Source organism: Lutra lutra, chromosome 15 (assembly GCF_902655055.1).
Source record: "Lutra lutra chromosome 15, mLutLut1.2, whole genome shotgun sequence".
Taxonomy (NCBI): Eukaryota; Metazoa; Chordata; class Mammalia; order Carnivora; family Mustelidae; genus Lutra; species Lutra lutra.
In genome coordinates this window covers 49,316,710-49,341,151 of record NC_062292.1, presented here as the reverse complement: position 1 = coordinate 49,341,151, position 24,442 = coordinate 49,316,710, and the positions used below count along the sequence as shown (strand labels likewise).

Below are 24,442 nucleotides of genomic sequence, written 5' to 3'. Positions count from 1 at the left end.
AGTTATTTGTTACTTAGAAGTTTAAGTGTTTTGACCAGTGAAAAGTTAACAACAGAACGAAAAAAGCTGAGCATAGCATGATTTAAAGAATGCCAATTTGTAACCCAGGGGAGAGGTATTTGCATACTAATTGTAATGTTCCTGCTGTCACATTACCTTCAGCTTGAAGATCAGTCAGAAAAAGAAATTCGGCATCACCTGTAACAGTCAGACAGTGGAACGAAAAATGCCAGTGAAGTGAGTTGCTGTTTAAAGCTATTTTTATCTCGGAAGATGTACAAATGAAACATTTGAGCCTTCATTAGTCTTGATGTTTTGTTTCCTTCATTTATGATAAATATGCTAATTGTTGTCTTTCTTGCTGATTTATTTTTCCCCTTTCTCTATTGATTTCTTCTTCTTTTCTAAAATATGTCAACAATTCATGACTTGCTTTTGCAGTTAATTCTTTCATATTTGCTAAGATAAAGGAAGGTTATGCAGGGGAGAAAAAACAGTAAGTTTTTTTGTGTGTGTGAAGCTTTTCAAAATTATTAAATGTTAAAGTTTGTGGCAAAAGATATGTATGATCCTTGCAAAAATTATTTATTATTGCAATATTTATTAAGAAATTTGAAAACAGATATTAAATGCTGGGTAAGTTAGCAGCTGTCACTTCCTGGAGCACATGGGCTCCTTGCTTGAATTTCCCATTCTCCAGCACACTGCTAATTGAGTGTGAAGAGCTAAGTTGTTGGATTCCACATTTTTTGATGCAATACAACTGGTTCTAGCTGGCACAATTAGCAAGATAACTGGTAGCTTTCACGCAGTTCCCATCTGGCGTGGCTCTTCTCCGGACACATAATATGGGGACTGCTGGCCTTGATGGCACTCTCTTAATGAAGGAAACAGAAAGGAAATCAGCCAAAACCCCATGAAACCCTAAGTGCAATTTTGGCTCCAGATACATGGTGAATTTTCATGGCAAATCATACACATATGAAGTTACTCTGATTATGCATCACAATTATACAGGAAATGCACACACACAAATGAGAAGAGTCAGACAAAAGCTCTGTTAGAGTTACAACCAAAATCAAAGTAAGAAAGAGAGAAAAAGAAATGATAGAGTGGTGTATTATCCACTTACTTAAGGTAGCATGTATCAAGTAAAATTTAGCCAAGTCAGCCTCCTTCTTTTTTTCCCCCAATTTGAATTCAATAGTTTCTTTCTTAACATGTATACAGTTGCATTTTTTAAAACATAAAACATATTTCTCACTCACATCTAACATGAGAATTGTCCTATTTTCATTTGATATTTCATTTTCATTTGACAAGGAGATTTCAGAATCTATCTTCTGAAAACTTTCTACTGAGTACTCGATAACTGCAATTTAGCTATTATTTACAGGAAATATTATTTGTGTGAAATTCAGTAAACTCTATTACAGAAAAAGCATTTTTGAAGTATTTATTATCAATATTCCAAAACATGAGCAAAGTATGAGCATATACGTATTGACTCATTCATTCTAGGAAGAATTGTAAGAAGAGTTTAGGTTATAAGGAGACACACCTGTGTCTGAATTCTAACTACCCATTAGTACATGCAAGATACTGCACCATTCACTAGCATCTCTGAGACTCCTTATTCACTGGTGATGTAGGATTAAAACAGACTGTCATTTGCAAGATTAAATAAGGTAAAGTATATGACCTGCCTAACACAGTGTGGTATAGACTATGAACATTTAATGCATTGATGAACATTTTGATGCTAGGAAAAACATTATTTCACTTATTCATATATAACAATAATTTACTCTCCCACAGAATTATAAATATACAATCAACCCAGAATTTAAAAATTTGAACAGTTAATTAAGAACTTATTCCTTTAAATAGTTGCATCTTGACTAGCTCCAGAAAAGTGAATACTGCATTCCCACCGACCCTCCCATCATATCAGGTCATCAAAATTGAACCTTTCAAGTCAAACTTGAAATTGGTTAGAAAATAGTGAATTGAGAGCACCCCAGGATTTATCACACACCAGCAGGGGTATTCCTTAAGAGAGCTGAGAGGCAAATTTTCTTTCCATAATAATGGAACATCTGGGGGGCCTTAAGTAATACTAGAACATCCAAGTATCTCTAATTCTATTCTAATAATCTCTAGTTATAGAAAATAATATTCTTGTATATCTCAAAACATTGACATTTTTCTTTTGTTCTGGGTTTTACATCATTTCCCACATTTTGTTTTCTTCTTTTGTTTTTAAGGTTTTCCTACATTAATGAAACTAACAAAAATAGCTACAATTCATTTAAATATCTCCATTCCTAAAAGACTCCTTTACATCTGATAAGGACTTCCCTGAATATTCCTTTTGCTTTTGGTGTAAGCAAATTCTGGCTCTCCCTGAATGACATGACTTGCCTTGATGCCTTCCAGAATGAATGTTGTCCATTTCCCCCAATTTCACCTCCCCCAGGGGTGAGAGAGAGGTCCATGGTCTGCCGCTCCCCCATGACAATTTCACATCCTTCCTCCTCTTCCCTCCACCATTAATTACACCCTTTGAAGCTAATGCAATTCAGTTCTCACGTTCAATAGCCTTAGCATGGTCACCTACCACCATCTTGAAAGCCATTGTTCTGCTTCCATTGAAGGTTTTAATACTTCAGTCATTCATTCATTATTTGATTATATATGTTCCACAACGTTTTTGGACCAGACATACTGTTCTTGGTAGTGGAAAATTGTTATGCCTGAGCTTTCACGTCCAAGAGACCACCAAGGAGCCAAGCACCAATGCAATCACATGAGGGTTTATTTGACGAGCTTAAGCTTGGGCCCAAGTATACCTGACACAGTGGAGTAGGGACTTGGACCCTGAGGTGACATGCTTAAGCTTGGGCCCAAGTATACCCGACACAGCGGAGTAGGGACTTGGACCCTGAACCAGATTACAGCCAGAGTTTTTAAAGGCAGAGTAGGGGTAGACTCAGCGGTGGGTGAGGACAAGAGGATTATAGATGATGTAAGTCTCCAAGGATTTTTGGAAGTAAGGTCTCCAGGACCTTGAGGGGCTAGCTATTGTTGGGAAAAAGGTTATTTATTACCAATAATAAAAATCTTCTCGTGAGACCCTTTAGATGTATATCAGTGGGCCATATACTTGGGAATGATTCTCGACACTATCTTGGAGGTTTAGAGATAAAGGAATTATTAAAGTAGACTTACAGGATCCTGGTTGGACCTGTTGGGGTAGGGGGTCGGTCAGGCTAAGATTGTCCTTAGCAAAACCTCAAAGTGAGGCCAGTTGAGTCCCCAGGGGAGAGCCACTCTGTCTATTTCAAGGGCTTGTCAGTAGGTAAGGAATTTTAATGATTTTCTTCTGTCTCTTTCCCACATCAGCTAAACTTGAGGTGGGATGGCCTTAATTTTCTCAGCCTCCACAAAATAACAATATTTATTCCTATCATCAGAGATCTTACACAACAAGGAAGTGTATGTTCATCTCTGAATCGTTTCTGTCTACATTGTTTCTCAGGGTTTTTTATTTTTGTTTGGTTTTCTATATGCTTTTTCTGGTGGCTGTTCCTCACTCAGAATTGTTGTATGGTGTGGCCAGGCTTGGGCTCAACACTCCTCAGTGCCCTGTTCATTAACATATATTTCACTCATACTAAGTAATCGCAATCTGAGTACTCTGTTAACCACCAAATATCAATCTTCAAATAGAGTCATTTTTAAACATGTGTATTTTAAGTGACCATATGATAATTTTAGCAGTATTCAATAGGACTCCTTACAAGACCTAGTATTTGAATCATGAAATATAGCATAAGCTTATTAGCATAACAGGTTTTATAGTGCACAAAAGCTCTTCAATGTAAATTTAAATCTAGGTTTGGGTCCCCTCCTCCATTAATGAAAATAGAAATCGAACAACCTAAATTATTTAAATGTCCATTAGAATGAAAAAACCACTATTTAAAAATGGTTTCACAGAAAATCTTGTGTGCCTAAGATTTAGTAAATCAAGGGAGAAAGGAGTATCAGCTGCCCACCATCAGGGAAGAAAGTTTCAACAGGAAATGTAAATAATGGAAGGTAGTAAAATGAATCTCCAGTCACTGATCTTCCTCTATGTGCTCTCTATAAGGGCAACCGTTATTATCTGAAAACACAATCACATCTGCAACAGCAGAAGGGAGCACAACAAACCCCCACACAAATAATAAAAACGGCAGCAAATTACAAGAAGTAACACAATATAAAAGTATGGATATTGCTTCACATAGCATATTTAAGATCAGTCACCTTGATATGCAAAGATAGAGTTTTATAAGAATGACTCAATATGACACTGTCTCTATTTTATCATCAATCATTTTAATAAAAACTTTCAATTAGCTCATCCCTTTCCATAATAAGTAAGTCATTTGCACACCACAGCTATGTAATCTTAGTGTTTTTTCTTTTTTTTCTGGGTAGCAGATGCTTTCTATGGATGGGAGCTTATCTCATCAGGATCTTAGTTTATTAAGGCAAATAATGCATGATATACTCGTATCTCAGAAAGTTTATATCTTAAACCTGATTTACCATTTCTACATCACCTCCCCAAAAGTATACCTTCTTCAGAAGACTTAAGTCTATAAATTTTTTGACTGCTTTGGAAAAGATATTTCTCTGTCCTGACAGATTGCTAGATTTAAATAAATCATCCCAGAACTGGAGGCATACCAGTCTAAGGAAAAATAAAGCCTGTCTCGAAGTGGGGCAAAGGTTTCTCAGAACACTATAAATAAACACTTTTAAGATCATCACATATTAGAAATCCTTAATTGAAACACTTCAAAAACTTTTTTGAAGTACCTAATTATAACATGGATAATTTTATATACTGTGAAAACTTAGAAAATAATTCATTTATCACTATTGCTATCATGATAAGTTTTCGGGAATAGACCAGAGTAATGCCACATAAATTAACAATCAATATATTTACAGTTGAGAAGAAATTCACTATACTTCATAGAACCATGATCAATCTCTCTCCCATGCCTTTATTAAGATGTAAGAATTTGCAAATATTAATAACATTGTAAGCTAGATTAATAAATAATTGCTGATGCTGAATTATATCCCACTCTATGTTGCTATTGCTGTCCACTGTGGAAAACATTATACAATTTTTGCTGACCTTTTGCAGTTTGATTAATGGCGCAAAGCTCTTTTAAATTATGTAATTCAACAAATACATATAACTCAAATATTACTATAGGTTACGGAAGAAAAAGATCACAATGCTATTGTCAAGGGTAGATGTTGTTTCTACAGGTCACAAACAACAGAAACAATGGCGTGGTCTGAAAATATGGACACACTTTTAACCAACCAAGGTAAGATCTGACTAAGTTTAAAAATATAATGATTAAAAAGTAAGTCTTTAAATTCTGAAAGTTGTAGTCATTATAAAATATGAATTTCATCAATATTTGAAGCATAAGAGTCCCAACAGTCACACAAATCTAGATGGAATATAGGTCCTAAACCTAAGTGGCATTAGGTAGAACCTAAAATAAGACATGATTATAGAAACTCCAAACACTGACACAAAATGAAAATCCCAAATAGGAAGTAAGAAATCTGTCATTTTCTTAGACTCATTATCATTATATATATATATGTACATATATATGTATATATATAATCATTATATATATATTACCATTATATATATAATGAAAATCAAATTACCTTCTGAGCCAATATTAAATAATATAAATACATATCCACACATGTACATATTAATACATTTAAATTTTTTTTTCACTAAAAATTAGAATTGCAGTTGAGATAAATATTTAAAAACTGTTTCTAGCCTGAGACATGAATATATATATATATATATATATATATATATATATATATACTATTCTTGTTACAAGCTGAAAGAAACATACAAACTATTTAAAAAGTTGAAAATTTAGGGGTGCTCAGCAGGGAGCCTGCTTCCTCCTCTCTTTCTGCCTGCCTCTCTGCCTACTTGTGATCTGTCTGTCAAATAAATAAATAAGATCTTTAAAAAAAAGTTGAAAATTTAAATAATCACTTGTTTTTTTCATGTCTTGAGGCTAAAAACAGTTTTTAAGTATTTATTTCAACTGAAATTATAATTTTTAGTGAAAACAAAAACATATTTAAATGTATTAATATGTACATGTGTGGATATGTATTTATATTATTTCATATTGACTCAATATAAGATAAGCTGATTTTCAATAAATAATAACCCCAAAATTTAATTCAAAGTAGTCATTTGGAACTTCTGTTTCTGTTATAAACAATTCTGTTTTGCAGCAGTTTTATCTCAGTTGTATCTCATACAAGAAAAAAATGGCTCTGCAGAGACAGGTATTAAAGAATGTTTAATAATTAATATTGTTGATACTAATCAAATGGAATTTCTACTTCAAATTTACAAAGTAAATATCAGAATACTAGAAAACTTTAAAACGTAATAAAGTTGGGTGAATTCTTCATAGTTGTTTATTCACATGCAAAATTAAATTGAATTAGACAAAACTATTTTGTTTTTATAATTCTTAAATGATTAATTCCTAAAGCATAGACATAAAATAATCCACATCACTCCTAGAATTCAACTAAGGACATATACTAAGGAATTGCATTTTTGTAAATTTTGAAAGGCATGTTTCTTTTTTACTTAAGTGTATAACCAGTGGGACAGATCAGGTTTACTAGAAGCCTGCAGGTGGTAGGGGAGTAGGGGAACTCTAGGGGACAGAGCCACAGAACAGAGGCATGGAAGATGTTGAGCTGAAGACAAATGGTCTCATCTGCATACCTCCTGAAAATAGTGTGTTCAAGACCGAGATAACTAGCTCATTTTAGCTGTTGATTCTATTTCATTGTGTCCCAAACTGAGTGATGGGAGAGGGAAAGAAGACAATAGTTATTATCTCCAAGTAGTCTTTCATTAAAATTGCTGAATGTGAGAAAATAATAAGTTTCTTGATCTCTAATTTTCCATCTCTCGGGGATACATTTAGATAATCCTCATTGGGAGGAGGCCTCATATGCCTTAATGAAACACATATAAAGTACTGTCAGACAGGAATCTACAACATTCTTTCAATACCATTAAAGTGTACTTTGTCCTTTCTATAAAATAGATTTCAGCATAAATTCTGTTTTGAACCCTCCAATTCATCATCGTTCAGACAAAACTCATGGAAATTTTAACTGAATGTTATTAAGAGGATTTTTATAACCTAAATTTGTGTCACAGAAGCTTCTTGGATGTATTTTTAAATGCAATAAATGTGTAGTTAATTGAATTTTTTATAGTGCTCACATATATTAATGACATCCACACTCTCCAATATTTCTACTGGGAATTTTAATTGGTACCTGATAACCTTTGGTAATGACTTGTTATTTCAACTCTATTTCAAATAATAAAAAAAATTATCAAATCTATTTTTAATTTCCCAGTGTTTTTTAGATGCTTTTATCTGGCTTCCTGAAGCCTTTTCTATTTTCTCTACTAAAATCACTTTGCTTCCCACCTGCAACAACCTGTAAATAGCTGACTTTGGCCCCTTTTCCATAAACTTTCTCTTAACATTTCTTCTCCACTAGTTTATTTTCCCTTTCCCCTGATTCTCCACAAGCTTATTCACCCCTACTTTGGAACAAGAAGGATCAGAACTCTGAGTATGCAGTCAGGGAAGAGCTGCTTTGAGCAAATGCAAAGGGGCCCTCATGGCAGATGGAAGAGAGTCACCAATGTTTTGGAAGGCAAATCCTTCCCAAGGCAAAAGCGCTGATGTATATTTTCCTCCTCAGAGAGATCCACAGTCTCATTGATAAACAGATACTCAGCTCAAACAGGTGCAATCTGTGAAACCAAATGATATGAACTCAAGGTACTACTTTAGTCCATGTGGAAATGTAATAATGACCTTTCTAACCTACTATCTAAGTAGAGGTACAATCCTTTTTTAAAATATATATATTTATTGCATGCGACAGTCAATATTTATGCTACCAACCCCCTCAAAATTACACTATTTTAAAAAAACTCCTGATGTTAAGCTTAAATTTTCATTAATCAAGCGAAGACTCATATATTTTTCTCACTCTCAATTCTCCCCAATACTTTTTGTGTTATAAAAATAATTAGATAACCAAATTTTTTGTTCCATTTTTGTAGGTTTGATTTTCTTTTCTTACTTAAATTCAATTAGCCAACCTACTCATCCCTAACTGATTTAGCAAGAATTACCTTCTTCAGTGAGCTCTAGATATTTTTTTTAAGATTTTATTTATTTATTTGACAGACAGAGATCACAAGGAGGCAGAGAGGAAGGCAGAGAGAGAGGAGAAGCAAGCTCCCCGCTGAGCAGAGAGCCCAATGCAGGGCTGGATCCCATGACCCTGGGATCATGACCTGAGCTGAAGGCAGAGGCTTTAACCCACTAAGCCACCAAGGCACCCAGCTCTAGATATTCTAAAGAAGAATATTTCAGGGCACATTTTGACGAGGAAGGTAAAGAAAGAAACAATCTTAATCTCAGATAGGAATAATACCCATGTAAATTTGGCTGAAAGTCAAATAATGGGGAGAAGTGGGACCTAAGGGAATCACAGGGTGCAAGCCTGTAAATAAGTGGTCTAAAGTTTCTGGAGAAATGCATGCTCAGAATACCTGGGAGCAGGAGAAAAATACAATGCACAGGCTAAGTTAGAGCAGGTACTATGAGGGAGAATGGGAGACAACAGTGTTTTACTTAAGACAACATTGGAGAAAAGCTCATTCACTTGCTTTATTGACTTAAAATTGCGTATCACCACATAGAGGGGAGAAATAGTCACACCAAGTATTTTGCTGGTTACTTTCTTGGTCTAGAGATTTGAATTTGCCGATGTATTCACTCAAGATTAACAAATGTCAGTCCTTTCATCTTTGCTTTGAGCCCAAACGCACATAATCTAACTCTTGAGCATCAAATTGTTTCCTCACCAACTCATAGCAGCAAAGATATTCTTACTCTGAAGTTAATATAGCATCATTGCTTGGTTTGGGCTTAGTTCATTGGATGTAGAAAGCTAAGTCCATGGATTTCCCATGAAGTTAACACCATCAAGACTTTCCTCTAGACACAACTCCTTGATGTTTAAGATCTAGAAAGAAAAAGTACAGGTTTTCTTTGTTAATGGAGTTAACTGGAGAAATAGAGACAAGAATATTTTATATTTATGGGGTGCCCGGATGGCTCAGTGGATTAAGCCTCTGCCTTCAGCTCAGATCATGATATAGGGGTCCTGGGATCCAGCCCAGCCTCTGGCTCTCTGCTCAGTGGGGAGCCTGCTTCCCCGCCCCCCCCACCTGCCTCTCTGCCTACTTGTGATCTCTCTGTCAAATAAATAAATAAATAAAATCTTTAAAAAAATATTTTAAAAAAGAATATTTTATATTTATGATTACTGATTCAAAATAAGGTTTCTAAACTTAAAAACAAAAACATACAACTACATAGAGAGGGATGATAAATATTTGCCACTGAACACTCAGTAAATGCTCATATAATGTATTCCTGTTGGTTATGTATACTGCACTGCCTGATATACGAAAGTTTTTCTTTTATATTTTATAGCTGGTTTGGATGCTTTTCGAACATTTCTAAAATCAGAGTTTAGTGAAGAAAATGTTGAGTTCTGGCTTGCCTGTGAAGACTTCAAAAAAACAGAAAGTGCAGAAAAAATTGCTTCTAAAGCCAAGATGATCTATTCTGAATTCATTGAAGCTGATGCCCCTAAAGAGGTGAGGAAAATACTCCAGGATAGTGACTATTCACCTGCTACCAAATCTGCTCCCAATTATAGGACTTAATCCATCTAAAGGGAAACAAATTGTCACTATGTATTCAAGTAGAAATGTCTGTAAACTTCAATAGAAGTGCCTTTAAGATGATCCTATCTTTTACTGATTCAGCAAGTATGTGCCTGATATGACCAATATTTTTGTTTCCTTAGCACAACATGCAGACTCCTGAAAAATTGTTTCCATTATCTCAGGTTAAATCACTCTAAAGTTTACCCTATAGAAATGTTACTTCAATGTGTTCTTGCATTTCAAGTTGACTTTCGTTTTCCCTTTTATAAATCATGGTGGTCAAGATGGAATAGAACTCTAGAATAGAATAATTTATATAAAAATTTAGAATAATATGTGAGGGGAAATAGGACTGTTAACAAACAGCATGAATTCTTCATATTTAGTATTTTGGATGTCCACATTATGGCAGGTAATATCTTACTTTCCAAAGAGGCATTTGCTTACCTTTATTTCTTTGATAGTAAAAATTAGCCAAAGGTATGAAGCAATGTTTCAGGATCCACCTGTGCTACTTTAAGATAAGAAAAGTAGAAAGGGTCTTAGAGAGAAACCTGGAATGACTGGTAATAACTCTCCTCCCCCCCCCCAAAAAAAGTGTTCAATGTATGTAACACCTCATTTATATTTGATTTCATTTCCAGAACCAAAACCATGATCATCCCCATATACCATATACCCTCTAATATTTAAAGTTTAAGCGATTTATAATTTAAATGATTTCAGTTCCTCACTGAATATATCATATAAGCAAAGAATTTTAATGCATAAGTACTAAACAGAAAGCTACATGAATTACTAGTACTGAACATAAACTACTAGTACAAGTCATCTTTCCTACAGAGGCAAAAACACCAATTTCCTCCTAGGGGATAGTTATCATATTTTCTGACCCAAAATTAGGATTCATGATGTGAGAAGGGTTATTACACTTATGGGGACAAAGAAAAGAATAGGTGAAATGAAAACACTTTCAGAAAATCTAGGACATAAAGTGGCTATATCAGTAGTTCAAGTTTTAATTGGACATTAATTACTATGGCATACATTGGCTAGTATAACTTTACAGACATATGAGCTACTAAAGCATAGCTTTAAATTCACGAGGCGGGGGTGGGTGAAGAGTGAAGAATTTTAACTGCTGTGAAACTATTTCAACATTCATTTCCCCGTCACCATATAAGAATCAATAAATAATTCTGGAAAATTGAAAATATAGTATATGAGATTTGTCAAGTTGATTAATGTGTCATTTCCTAAAAGGGTTTGAAATCAGCTCTAAAGATATCCTATTTATTGTGATATTGATTTGAAAGACAGATTTTTTTCTTCTCTATGAATTCAGCTAATTAACAGTGATTGTTTTAGAATAATATTCTCAAACATTTTGCATGAAAAGTCTTCTAATAAGAAATGTCATCTTTTAATTATAGCTCAATTAATCTTACAATATATAATAATTTATCAATTTTGACAAAATAGTTTTGTTTATCTTCCTAATCTTTTCTTCTAAAATAAATTTATGTGGTAATAATTTAAATAAATAGCATAGTTATTATCTTAGCATATAAAAGTTTTATGGCTTTTCATACTTTGTCCGTCTAATTAATTTGACTAAATAAAATATAATTAAATTTATGGCTGCTTTTCAAGTAATAATTATATTTTCTCCTTGAAGTATCTAAAAAAGTTATTATCAAATATGACAAAATTCACTGAAAACAAAGAACTATGTAGATGTACATTTGAAATAGTCATTATCTTTCCTATTATTTGCCATTAGTTGTTTCCAGTTCATCAGATTACTAAATTTCACCCTCCCAAATTACTAACGGGCATTTGCCTCTTATATTATATGTCAGTTACAGTCTTCAAGGTATTTCTCTGTCCATCAGCTGTATGTTAAATATAATACAACTGTGGGTATGTTAACTCATTAAACTGATTTTTTGAGTGCTCGTCCCCACAATGAAGTCACAAAGCAGGAGAGACTGACACGTAATAAAACCAGTCAAATACACAATAAACAATATAATAATAAAGCCACATTTGAAGTTCATTATTAGCACACTGGAAAAGTGATTAAATCTGGAGAGTTAAGGGATGCATTTTCTGGGTGACTCACACAAGAAAAATGTATGTCATGAAAAGAGTAATATCAAGACGTAAATGAAGAAAGAATATTTCGGACTGAGGGCACAGTGAAATCAAATGGAAGTACAAAGCTCCCCAGTGTTTCCTGAAAGTTACAAACATTTTGATATGGCTAATGGAAAGTGGGGGAATGAGGTTGGATGGGCAGTAGTAAAGATAAAGAAAGCGTGGGAAGCATTTTAGATTTATCTAGTAGGCAAACTTATGAAGACAAGTTCATATATTTGATATGGAAGCTGGAAAACATGATTTTCACAAGTAAAAAATTAATTCAAGAGTGACAGTTATATGAGAATAGTCTCCATTTTTCCACATTTGATTATAGTTGTATAAGCGACTCTTATAAAGAATCAAATCTGGGGCTCCTGGGTGGCTCAGTCATTAAGTGTCTGCCTTCAGCTCAAGGTCATGATCCCAGGGTCCTGGGATCAAGCCACGCATGGAATTCTTTGCTCAGTGGGAAGCCTGCTTCTCCTTCTCCCACTCCCGCTTCTGCTTCTTGTGTTCCCTCTTCCACTCCCCTTGTTTGTGTTACCTCTCCTGCTGTCTCTCTCTCTGTCAAATAAATAAATAAAATCTTTAAAAAAATTAAAACTCCTTTAAAAAAAATCAAAATTACAACTGATCTTCTTGGTAGAAAATCCTACAGTAAAGAAGAATGGCAAAATCATGCTATGTAGATGTCTATTAACTCCTATTTATTTTCTCTTTAATTTCTTGCATCTCTATTCCCTCATCTATGAAATTGCTAGCATAACTTAATTTTCAATTGATGCAATTAAACAATTTATAATTAGATTATAATAAATTTACTAAACAACCCCTGTCTATAAATTGACATTACTAATGGTTCTCCCTTTCCTGTTCTAACAGGCAAAGACAGCACACTGAACAAAACAACAAAAATTGAAATTTTAGGTCTTGATGCGAAATGATAATAATCATAACTAGACTTTATGCTCTCTCCCTTACAGCATTACCTTTTCTCTAGTTTCTACACTAATAGTGTGATATAGTGGAAGACTGGAAGTTGAGAGATACCTAGACCTAAATTAAAATCCTGTAATCTTGTGGTGAGCTGTTCTATCTCTCTAAGCCTCAGTTTCCCATCTACTCATTCACCTATAAATCAAGCACATAACAACCACACAGGACATATGAGAATGATGAGTAAGATCACATGTCTACGGTTTATATCATGCAAAACAGCTCTTAGGCAATTGTAATCTTTCTTTTTTTTAAGCAAGTCACTATTAGGGCTATAGTTTCAACCTGAAAACAACCATTATAAAAACATGTTAGCAAATCACTAGTTTTGAGATAAAAAGAGCTATTCGTTGAATGGACAATACCTAGACAATTTCAGAAGAAAATACTGAGGAAAAAAAAGTATAAATATAGCCAGACATTTTAACTAAGTGATTTAAAAATGAGGAAATTATTAGGCAAGCAATAATTTTAATTTTTTTAATTTTAAAAAAGATTTTACTCACTTATCAGAGGAAGAGAGACAGAGCACAGGTAGGGGGAGTGGGAGGCAAAGGGAGAAAGCAGGTTCTCTGCTGAGCAAGGAGCCCAATGCAGATCCTGGGATCATGACCTGAGTGAGTCCAAGGCAGACCCTTAACTGACTGAGCCACCCAGGCATCCCGACAAGCAATTATTTTTTAAGGTGCCTCTACTTTGTACACAATAAGAACCTGTAAGTGTAAAATAAAATCTTAAACTTTCATGTATTCATCCTTCAATTTGGACCACTCATTTCATAATATTTGGAAATTTCAAGAAAATAATTTTATTTGGTTTCAAGAGAATGGAACTCTTCAAAATATTTCAAATAATATTTTCATATTACTAAAAACACTGACAGATTTTAAATATTCATGTTATATTTATCTCATTTATGTATATTATATTTGTGTCATTCTTTTTACTGAAAAGGAAATTACTCAGGATGGAAAATATGTGATTAGAAAGAAGACTGTTTATGCTTATGTTGATTTTCATTTTGAGATAGTAGAAAATGTTCCAAATCAGACAACAGTGTAATATTTAAAATTATATATATTCAACTGCATATTATCACCAATCCAGGAAAAAATATATTGGCAGTTTTTTAAGTCAAAGAATATTAGTATGAAATATTTAATTCTTAAATGTATTTATTAAATGGGACGCTTGAGTGGCTGAGTCAATTTAGCACCTGTCATGATCCCAGGGTCCTGGGATAGAGCCCTGCATTGTTGCTATTGGGCTCCTGCTCAGCAGGAAGTCTGCTTCTCCCTCTCCTTTTACCTCTCCCTACAGTCTGTGTGCGTGCTCTCTCTCTATCTCAAATAAATAAACAAAATCTTCTAAAAAAAATAAATAAAAATGTATTTATTAAATGTGAAGACACCACAACTCATAAAACAAAGAAGAAACTATAGTTACAGGGGAGAAGGTATCTTCATGGGTGCAGGAGCCTTCTTAAAATATCTATGTCTGGTGTTTTGCTTTTATTTTTAAGTCCGTATAATGTTATTTATTGACATTTTATTTCACATCAGCAAATACTTATTCTGGGTCTACTCTTCGTCCCTTTATAAGACGAAGTATCTCCGTGGAAGGGCAGCTCAGTTTAGGCAGGAGAACAGATTAAAAAAACACTGAAGTATAATGCAATATGTTGTGTGAACTAGGCAGCTTGATAAGGAAATGCAAGAAAATAAAATAGGTTGAAATTACGGTTTGGCTCAAAAGAAATTTTGAAACGAGTTGGGTTTAAAAAATGAAATTTATGGAACTAGGGGAAAATAGCAAAGCAACAAATGATTAAGTAAAAAAAAAAGTTACAGAGGGAACTCTTTGCCTTATACGTAGAAGGATATAATGATTGAATAGTAGTGAGACAAAATACTAAGATAAGGTCTTCATTATAAATAAGGTTAGATTTAAACAGAATCTCAAAGAAAGGAAATAGATATATGAATTATTGGTGGAGAGAGGCCCATGAAAATAGGCATTTGGAAGCATGTCTTGATACTACTGTCATGCCAACCTTGTATTCTCCATCTTAGATTCAAATGTTTTCTTTGCATTTTTAATGCCACTTCCACCAACATGTTGATGTTTTTGTCCGGCCCCACAAGTTGCTGCTTATCAACAGTGTCCCCCAACTCTAGGATCATCTCCAGATATAATGAGTTTGCCTCTTTATTGATTTCCTAATTTTTTGTACACTGATCATGAAATGTCTAGTATATGCCAGGAAACATACTGGAGCAGATAAGAAAAAAGACAAGAGTCCCTGATTAGGTAAAGCTAACCATTTTGTGGGGAGGACTCCAGTTAAAAAACAATTACAATAATCTTTCATGAGAGTTGTGGTAGGGAACACAGGTGATATGTAGAAGGAACAGGAAAATCAATTTCTAGGGGGATGAGAAAATGTATCTCAAAAAAAAAAAAATAATACATGAGCTTTGACCAGAAATGGGAGTATAGAGGGAATTAGACATAATGGGAGAGAAGGATAGGAAAGAAAGATGAAGAGGAAGTCAAAGCACCAGCCAGTGCCTAGAAGGCTAGAACAGTTGTGAAGGAAGCCAGCACAGTCTGTATCAGAGGGCAGACTGAAGGAACGTCACCTCCTGGATCCCAATAATTTCTTCTTCCTTATTTATTTCATCTTTAAAAGCCTCTGAAAATGTAAGAGAGAGAGAGAGGAGAAAAAGGAGGTGATCAAGAAGGACGAGAAGGAGAAGGGGTAGGAGGAAAGGAGGAAGGGAGGTAAAGGAAGGAAACAGAGCTAAAGAAACTATAAGTGACATCTCTGCATGATGTCTTCATGTGGACTATCATATCTGATCATCATGGGCACTATCTTAGGGAGATATTACAATCACCCACATTGCACAGGTGAAAATGATCTGAACCCTAGAGAGAAAATAATGAGTCCCGCAGTCATAAAGATACAACAGATCATGAGAGGAGAGGTCTACAGCCCATGCTCTTAGGTTTCAAATTCCTTTCTCTAGATCTACTATTTATTTTAAACGTTTTTAATAAAGCTGGGAACCTTGATGTTTATGCTAAAGGCAAAACATAAAATTATCTTGGCACATAGAGTCTATCTTCTTTTCTATCAAAAGCTTTACTTCTCTTCTCATATTCTCTTTAATTTGTATAAAACTTCTTAAACCACCGAGTTTAGATTCATTATGACATTAAGAGGCAAAAGAGTTACAGGAGTACTTCTTCTAAATAATTTGCAGTGTCATTTTGGCCCTCTGAAAAACTGGCTGCTACGTTTTAACTTGAAAAGAAAACACTCAGATGTTTTTCCAATTTCCATGTGTCTCTGTGCTACTGAAATTAATCTTGGATTAGCATGTTTGGGTTGGTGAATGAAACGAATCAATTGGACTCCCTCTCAGCTAGTCCAGATAACTTTTGCTTACGTACATCTATTTTTAGCAATCATATGTGTTATCCATATACATTATGTACATCTATTTTTATCAATTTATGTGATTGCATGTGTTATATAATTTCTTCTGCTTCCTTTGCCTGATTTGAGACATTAATACTACCTTCCAACACATGTCACTGATTTCTGTCTCTAAAACCGATAAGAACAAAAGGATAAAGTCCTGTGCAGGTATGGATTCCTTCTAGGTGTTACAAACTCTGCCATTCTCAACTTTAATAGCCACCCTTGAGAATATATTTCAGGATATTCATTTTCCTTTAATAATGTCAAAAATGAAGTAATACAAGAGGTGTTTGTGGTGATTAAATAGAACTATGTAACCAAAAACATGACTATAGGTGGCTTTAATCTGAACAGTAATTTTCAAGCTCTGTTGTGAATGAGTTCTAAGACGCTGCCTGCTCTGTTTTAGTAAGGTGCTTTCCATATGCAGGAACACACTCTGTGCTTAACGACAGTCTCCGGCTCCACTGGACTTTCTAGATGAGGAAAAGACTATCTAATTTGAATGTGAGAACACAATTGAAAATTTTCATTCAAATTATGTAAAAATAGAGAAAGCAGAGTGGAGGGTCATGGGAAAGCCAGCTGGTACCCTTTAAAATGTATTCTTCCTGATAAAATAATTTGTTGAAAACCAAAAGGATTTAAAACTGCTGGTGTAGTAAGGAGGAATTTGGCTGCCATATCTTAGAGTTAACAAAATCCCATGAGTATTAAAATATTCTGAATCTTTAGAATAAAACTGTTTTTAAACAACTGCCCCAAACATCATTCGCAAGGTAGTCATTTTAATGCAGTGGATTGCTTTCATTGTCACCTATGTCATGGCCTTTTCAAAATTGACAGAATTTAAAAGCCTCTAATGGTTGTGATGACATCTCTGCTGTCAGAGATTCAGTAAGAATCACAATTCTTTTCTGAGACTGACAGTGCAGTGGGCTCAGATATCTAAGATAATTCATAATCTTTTGAAAAAATAAGCAAAAGAAATATTATATTTCTCACAGTCCTTGAAACTGAACTCTGTATCCATACAAACAAAATGCAAGTAGCTATCATATTAGTAAGTAATGTAACTCTGTTTATTTCATTAACTGATACACTGTTTAGCCTGGGCTCTTTTTTTTTTTTTTTTAAGATTTGATTTATTTATTTGACAGACAGAGATCACAAGTAGGCAGAGAGGCAGGCAGAGAGAGAGGGGGAAGCAGGCTCCCTGCTGAGCAGAGAGCCCAATGTGGGGCTCGATCCCGGGACCCTGGGATCATAACCTGAGCAAAAAGCAGAGGCTTAACCCACTGAGCCACCCAGATTCTTGACCTAAGAATTTGACCCTCTCAGCTTCCCGCTAGCTCCCAAGCAGTTCAGGAATGCCTCAATATCCTACAGCTGGAGAGGCTCCATCTTTAGAAGGTCACTTCCTGATGGGTCCTTACCTTTGGTCTCCTCCAAGCTCACCATCTCCTGCCTTACTTTTTTTTTTTTTTTAAGATTTTATTTATTTGACAGAGAGAGATCACAAGTGGGCAGAGAGGCAAGCAGAGAGAGAGAGAGAGGGAAGCAGGCTCCCTGCTGAGCAGAGAGCCCGATGTGGGACTCGATCCCAGGACCCTGAGATCATGACCTGAGCTGAAGGCAGAGGCTTAACCACTGAGCCACCCAGGTGCCCCTCCTGCCTTACTTTTTGAGATAGAAATTTATCCATATATCTTCTGGTAGAACCCAACCAAAAATCATAGCTGATATTTAAACAAAGTAGAAGATGCAGCTCACAGACATACCCCCAGGAGTGATTTTTTTTAAAGGATTTTATTTATTTATTTGACAGATGGAGATCACAAGTAGGCAGAGAGGCAGGCAGAGAGAGAGGAGGAAGCAGGCTTCCTGTTGAGCAGAGAGCTGATGCAGGGCTGGATCCCAGGACCCCAGGATCATGACCTGAGCCAAAGGCAGAGGCTGAGCCACCCAGGCACCCCCAGAAGTGATTCTTTTAAATCTATCTATCTATTTATCTATCTCTGTATTTGAGACCTAATATTTTCACTATTTTCCCAGTTTACTGAAATTTCAAGGGATTTGAGAAGAAAAGACAAGACACTTTCTATAACTTAATTCTCATACTCACTTATATTGACTTCTCAGGGGGGCATTTAACAAAATCGATCACTCTCTCTTAATTGAAATACTATCTTCAGTTGATTTCTAGTACTCGATTTCCTCCTTCCTTACCAACTGTATTTAGCAATTTCTTTCACTGTTCTGACTCATAACCCAAAAGACACTATAATGAGGGAAGGCAAATCCCCTTCATTTTCTGCTCACATTCATTCTCCCAATAATTTTTCTGGTCCCATATTTTTAAATATATTTTTATTTTATTTATATATTTTGCGAGAGAAAGCACACATGAGTGGAGCGGGGTAGGGGGAGAAGCAGGCTCCCTGCAGAGCAGGGGATCATGACCTGACCCAAGGCAGACACATAACCAACTGAGCCACCCAGGTGCCCATATTTTTAAAAGGGCAGCTCAAACTTAACAAATTCAAATCTGAGTTCTGATCTTCTGGTCAAAACTTTCTTCTACCTGAGTCTCCCCATCTCAGTTAATGGCAACTCTGTTCTATTTGCTCTGGATAAGTAATTGGTAGTCATCCTTAATTTTTTTCCACCTATGCCCCATATACAAGCCATCAGCACTTTCTGTCATCTCATTCTTCAGAACACTGCTAAAATTCAGCCATTCCTCAATATTTTGTCGCTCATCCTAGTGCACTATGCAATTACAAGTTTCACCCATTCTCCTTTCTAGATATTTTTAAAATCTATGCACTTCCCACCATTCCCTGTGACGTTTCACTGCCAAATTCACCATCACTGCCCACCTGAACTTTTCGTAAGGTTTTTTCATTTTTCTACCTTTTATCCACACCCAGCCATTATACCACAGGGCAACCAGTGATACGGTTTTTTCCAAACATGTTCCTTTACTAAAATTTCTTCCCATTGGTCTCAGGTTAAGTAAAAATTCCTTAACAGAACTGCAAGGTCCCACATAATTTGGTACCTTAATTCCTTTCCAGGTCCTTGCTTTTCCTTTTCTCAAAATCCACTGGGTTCCTTTTGGTTTACCTGCCCATGTGCAAGTTTCTTCCTTAATCTATCTCTTCGTGATAATAATTCAAAGATCTGCTTACTATCTCATTTCCTTCTGAAAGCATATTTTTTCCTTCGGATTATGTGCAGAAGGGAAAGACATGGTAAGACTAGAAATTACAGAATTTGGGAAAGAGATTCCATTATAAAAGGCTAAACAAGAGAAATAAGAGTGAGAATGAAAAGAGCCATTGTGAAATTACAAAATAAAAGGGAAATGAGGGGAAAAAATAGAGAGAGCAAAGAAATAAGAGGTGTCAGAGTTGATTCCTACATTTCAAGCTTGAAGAACTTTGGAGAAAAATAATGACATTTATACAAACATGTGGGTGTGATGTTTTGTCACTGACATTAAGCTGAATTGCCAAGACACAGCCTCATAAGACTACTAATTATCTCCTGGGATTAGTGTATCTGCTCATCAGTCAGCTATCATAGCTGATGTTGGCAGTTCCTTGGTAGGAGAACAGACAAGTCAGAGAAATGAGAGAGAGAAGTCAGAAGTACAAGCTTCATCTATTTTAATAAATAATATTAATTACATGTTGGAATAGTTCCCTTTAAAATTTAAACATGATTTTTTAACAAATCAAGAAACATTTTTTCACTTTATTTATGCAGTCTGTATTTATGGAGTCCTTACACGGCACAAGGCATAGAGAAGGATGCACAAAATGTAAATACAATCTAAGTAACAAAAAATCCTTTGACGGGTCCAAAGGAAACAATCCACAAGTAAACTTCACAGGGTAGATATTACTTGAATGTGGGCTCATGGGCATAAAAGACTGTGAAAGACTTGGTGAAGAGGAGTGACTCTCAGGTGAGTAGGATGGTATGAAAAAATGTTCATAGGTGGGAAAATACAAGGAATTTGAGGGGGAGTGTCTAGCTTGGTAAAAATACAGGGCACACATAAAGGAGAAAAAAAAAGTGAAGTTAGGACTCCATTGTAAAAGCCATGAATGCCAAAATCAAGGCTTTGAACATTTTAAATAGGAAATGTGGAGTTATTGGAGGTGTTCAGTTCTAATTAAAATAATAAGAAGCCAACCCAGGCACCAGGCACACACCAGCCGTGTTGTCAGTGAAAACTCCCCTCAATGAGTGAATGCTTCAGTGAGATAAATTGCTATATTTACTATTACGGGGGGTACCAAGTTAAGCAAATTGCAGATGATGACTTTTAGTAATTAATGGTATAGCTAAAGGAGGAAACAGGCAACATTTATTCTCATTTCTCCACAACATAAGATAGGATTTATGAAAGACTACCCCAGATGTTTAAAAAATTCTGCAAGGGCTTGACAACCACAACCATTCACTGATCCCACCAAGAGGCAGGTAGTATACTAGGTTAATAACAAGTCATCATGCCACTTCCCTCCTCAAAACTGTTCAGTTGTCTTCTTATTATTTCTAGTAGAAAAATAAGAGCTCCTTATACTGCACTTAAGCACTACAAGACTTGTAGGCAAATTTCATTACAGGAACTTTCCTTCTCACACCCTCTACCCCAGCCGTCCAGACATGTGGCTTTTCAGAACATAACAAATTGTTTCTCGCATCAGAAACTTTGCATTTGTTGTTTTTTTCTGCTAGAAATGTCCCCCCACACACACACTTAGAGGACTGGCTTCTTCTCATCCTTCAAGTTTATTTCTAAAATAATGCTATTTATTTAGTTGTTGGTTATCATTTCCCAAGTATAGAAAGCATTTGGTACATAATAACCAAAAATAACCATAAATATTTGTGGAATCAATGATTGTAAGGATCATTTTATTTTAATTTTCATAAAAAACTCAGTCAGGAACTGCCTAGCTTAATGATGAGGAAGCATTGCTCAGAGATATTAAAAACTCAACCTGGGTCGCCAGGGTACTAAGTGTTAGAGCACAGATTAGAAAATTATCCCAAAGTCTTTCCACTGCCCTCCACCATCTTCCTATATAAAGAAGGAGATATTGATTCCAGATTTGAGGCCTTCAGAGAGTTGTAGCGTTTGGCTTGGAATTTTCATGGAGCACTTAAGAGGATGATCAGAGAAATAAAGGTGCAAATGTGGGATCGCTGAACAGCTGAAATCCCTCAAGAAGGAAGACATCTGTGCACAAATAGTGACCTCTTTCTGGTTCTTTCCAAATTAAAAGTTTTTTCTTCTTCTCTTCTTTCTGGAATAATAATATTAAAATATTTTGATATCACTTATCTCATTTAGTCCTAGAAACACTTTAAGATAAATGCTATTACTCTTCCCTATTATACCATGGAAATGAAAGATTAAAAGAAATTATAGAATGTCCTTCACTCATATGAATAGCAAGTAAGTAACTGAGGAAAGGTTTGATTATAGGTCTGTCTGCCTCTTTTAACCTCAATTCAATAAGCACAAATTGTCATTTGTAGTCTTTCTTTCACCGGACGCCTAAATTATGGAAGTTTTACAATCTCCCCATTTTGCCAAGAGACATTTTAATTCTAGTCAACAAATATTTATTGATTGCCTATTATGTGGCAGATACTCTGCTAAGTGCCAGAAAATAGAAGGATGAATGAGATAGAGGGAGCACCGGCCTTTCTTGAGTTTTTAATTCTAAGATTCAAATCTCTTTTGCACTTCATGAATATTTTTGATTTAAATTAGACACCCTGGATGTGAAATTTTCTGCTTCGCAGAGTATATCCTGGAATATGTGTAGAGTTGAACAAGCATCTTCCAAGGGTTTGGGGCATTTTACAGATTTGCAGATGAATGGTGTGTTCCAATGTAATAGATCTCTCTTAGACCTTGCGGAAGATACTCATGTATGATAGTTGTTTGGGGACAAGGATACACACACACACACACACACACACACACACACATGCACACACACATACAAGTATACTTTGTGGAAGGCATGGGAGTCATTGAAGAGGGGGATGTTATTTGGTTTATTTTGGCAAACAAAAAGAAATACAAATTAGAAATACAAAAAAAGAATGTTGTGAGGAAAATAGAAATAAAAATATAGAAATGCAAAAAAGAATGTTGTGTGGAAAACAAGGGGAAGTATAGAGAATGGGAACGTGTTGGTAGTAGCCAACCTACTAAATCCTAGTTATTGTTCTGCCTATGGAAAGTATATTATTGGTATTAGGGTTAAAGTACTAGAAAAAAAGGATTTATGGGAAAATATATTTAAAATCATGAAATATCTTGTTTGATTTTTCACCTTTGTTATTGTTTTATAATCTCAAAATAAGGTTTTACCTCTGTTCTCGGTCAATGCCAACCCTCTCAAACTAGGAAAAATAATTATTTTTTAAAGACATTATTTATTTATTTGAGAGAGAGAGAGGTTGCACAAGAGAGAGAAATAGAGAAAGTGAGAACCAGCAAGGAGAGAGGCAGAGGGAGAGGAAGAAGCGATCTCCCTTCTGAGCAAGGAGTTTGATGCGGGACTTGATCTGAGGACTTGATCATGACCTGAGTTGAAGGCAGACACTTAACCAACTGAGCCACCCAGGTTAGTTTTTAGCCTCTGATTGGTCTCTTTGCAATCAATGTGCCTTAGTTTGCTATTGGCTCCTTCCCCAAATGACCACCTTTTTACTGTCCTCCCATTAAAAATAAGAGAAGATCACCCAAAGAAAGAGAAATAATTATACCAAACATGCTTTCCGCATTCCAGGGAAAAAAAAGTATGACTTTTTCTGCTGTTTTGCATCAGATTAACGTTGTGTTTAGAATATGTGCATCTACCAACTGTATAAACCATGTATTCCTTGACTAAACTAATATAATAAAATATGCAAACTTATTTCCACAGATCAACATTGACTTCAGTACCAGGGACCTCATCTCAAAGAATATTGCAGAACCAACTCTCAAATGTTTTGATGAGGCTCAGAAGTTAATCTATAGTCTTATGGCCAAGGATTCTTTTCCTCGATTTCTAAAGTCAGAGATTTATAAGAAACTGGTAAATAGCAAACAGGTTGGAAATCACAAGAAATGGTTCCCTTTTTTGTAGAGAAGGTAAATGATAAACTAATAATCAGGTTACAATTTGGAGAAAAACAAGTGACAGGAGAAATCAACTTTTAATCACCATACTCAAGGCTAAAATTGTTTAAATATACAAAAACAAGTTTTTTAAGGTTTAGAAAACATTTTTTACTCCAGCGGAACACTATATATATATATATATGTATATATATATATATATATATAGCTTTAGGTTTTAAGTCATTTGTTTAGAATTTTTCATTTTATCAGGTACTTAGAAATCTCCTACTGGGAGAGTACAAGGGAGTTAATAGAGATGTAATACACTCTTAAATCGTAAGTGGATATTCTCATGACATTATGAATTCAAAAACTATATATCTTCACGTTGCTGAGTGGGAGCCTGTTTAGCACCATATACACGATTTTAAATACCATTTACATTTTTCAAAACCTTACTTCTGTAAAACAATAAATTCTGCACCAAAACACAATCCTCCCCTTTAGTGTATTCAGCTATGTCCTTTTAATCAGGATCTGCCACATAATAATATGGTGATTATCTAAATTGCCATGACCCTCAGATTCGTTAAAAGGAAAATTACAAGAATGTGTGTGTGTGTGTGTGTGTGTGTGTGTGTGTGTGCATGTGTATGGAACAGTGTGGATCAAAGTTTGTCAAAATACATCGCCTGGTTCAATTCAATGGCATTCAATTCTAGGTATATGCGTAGAAAGAATC

The 24,442-nt window shown here is 35.1% G+C and overlaps 1 protein-coding gene across 1 annotated transcript; it reads left to right on the top strand.

The window, feature by feature from the left end:
* Positions 1-226: 226 nt before the first annotated feature.
* RGS21 (regulator of G protein signaling 21) lies at positions 227-23,725 on the top strand. The gene is made up of 4 exons (XM_047705650.1): positions 227-237; positions 5,323-5,399; positions 9,684-9,850; positions 23,522-23,725. The coding sequence occupies exons 1-4, from the start codon at positions 227-229 to the stop codon at positions 23,723-23,725; spliced, it is 459 nt and encodes a 152-aa protein (XP_047561606.1).
* The last annotated feature ends 717 nt before the right edge of the window (positions 23,726-24,442 follow it).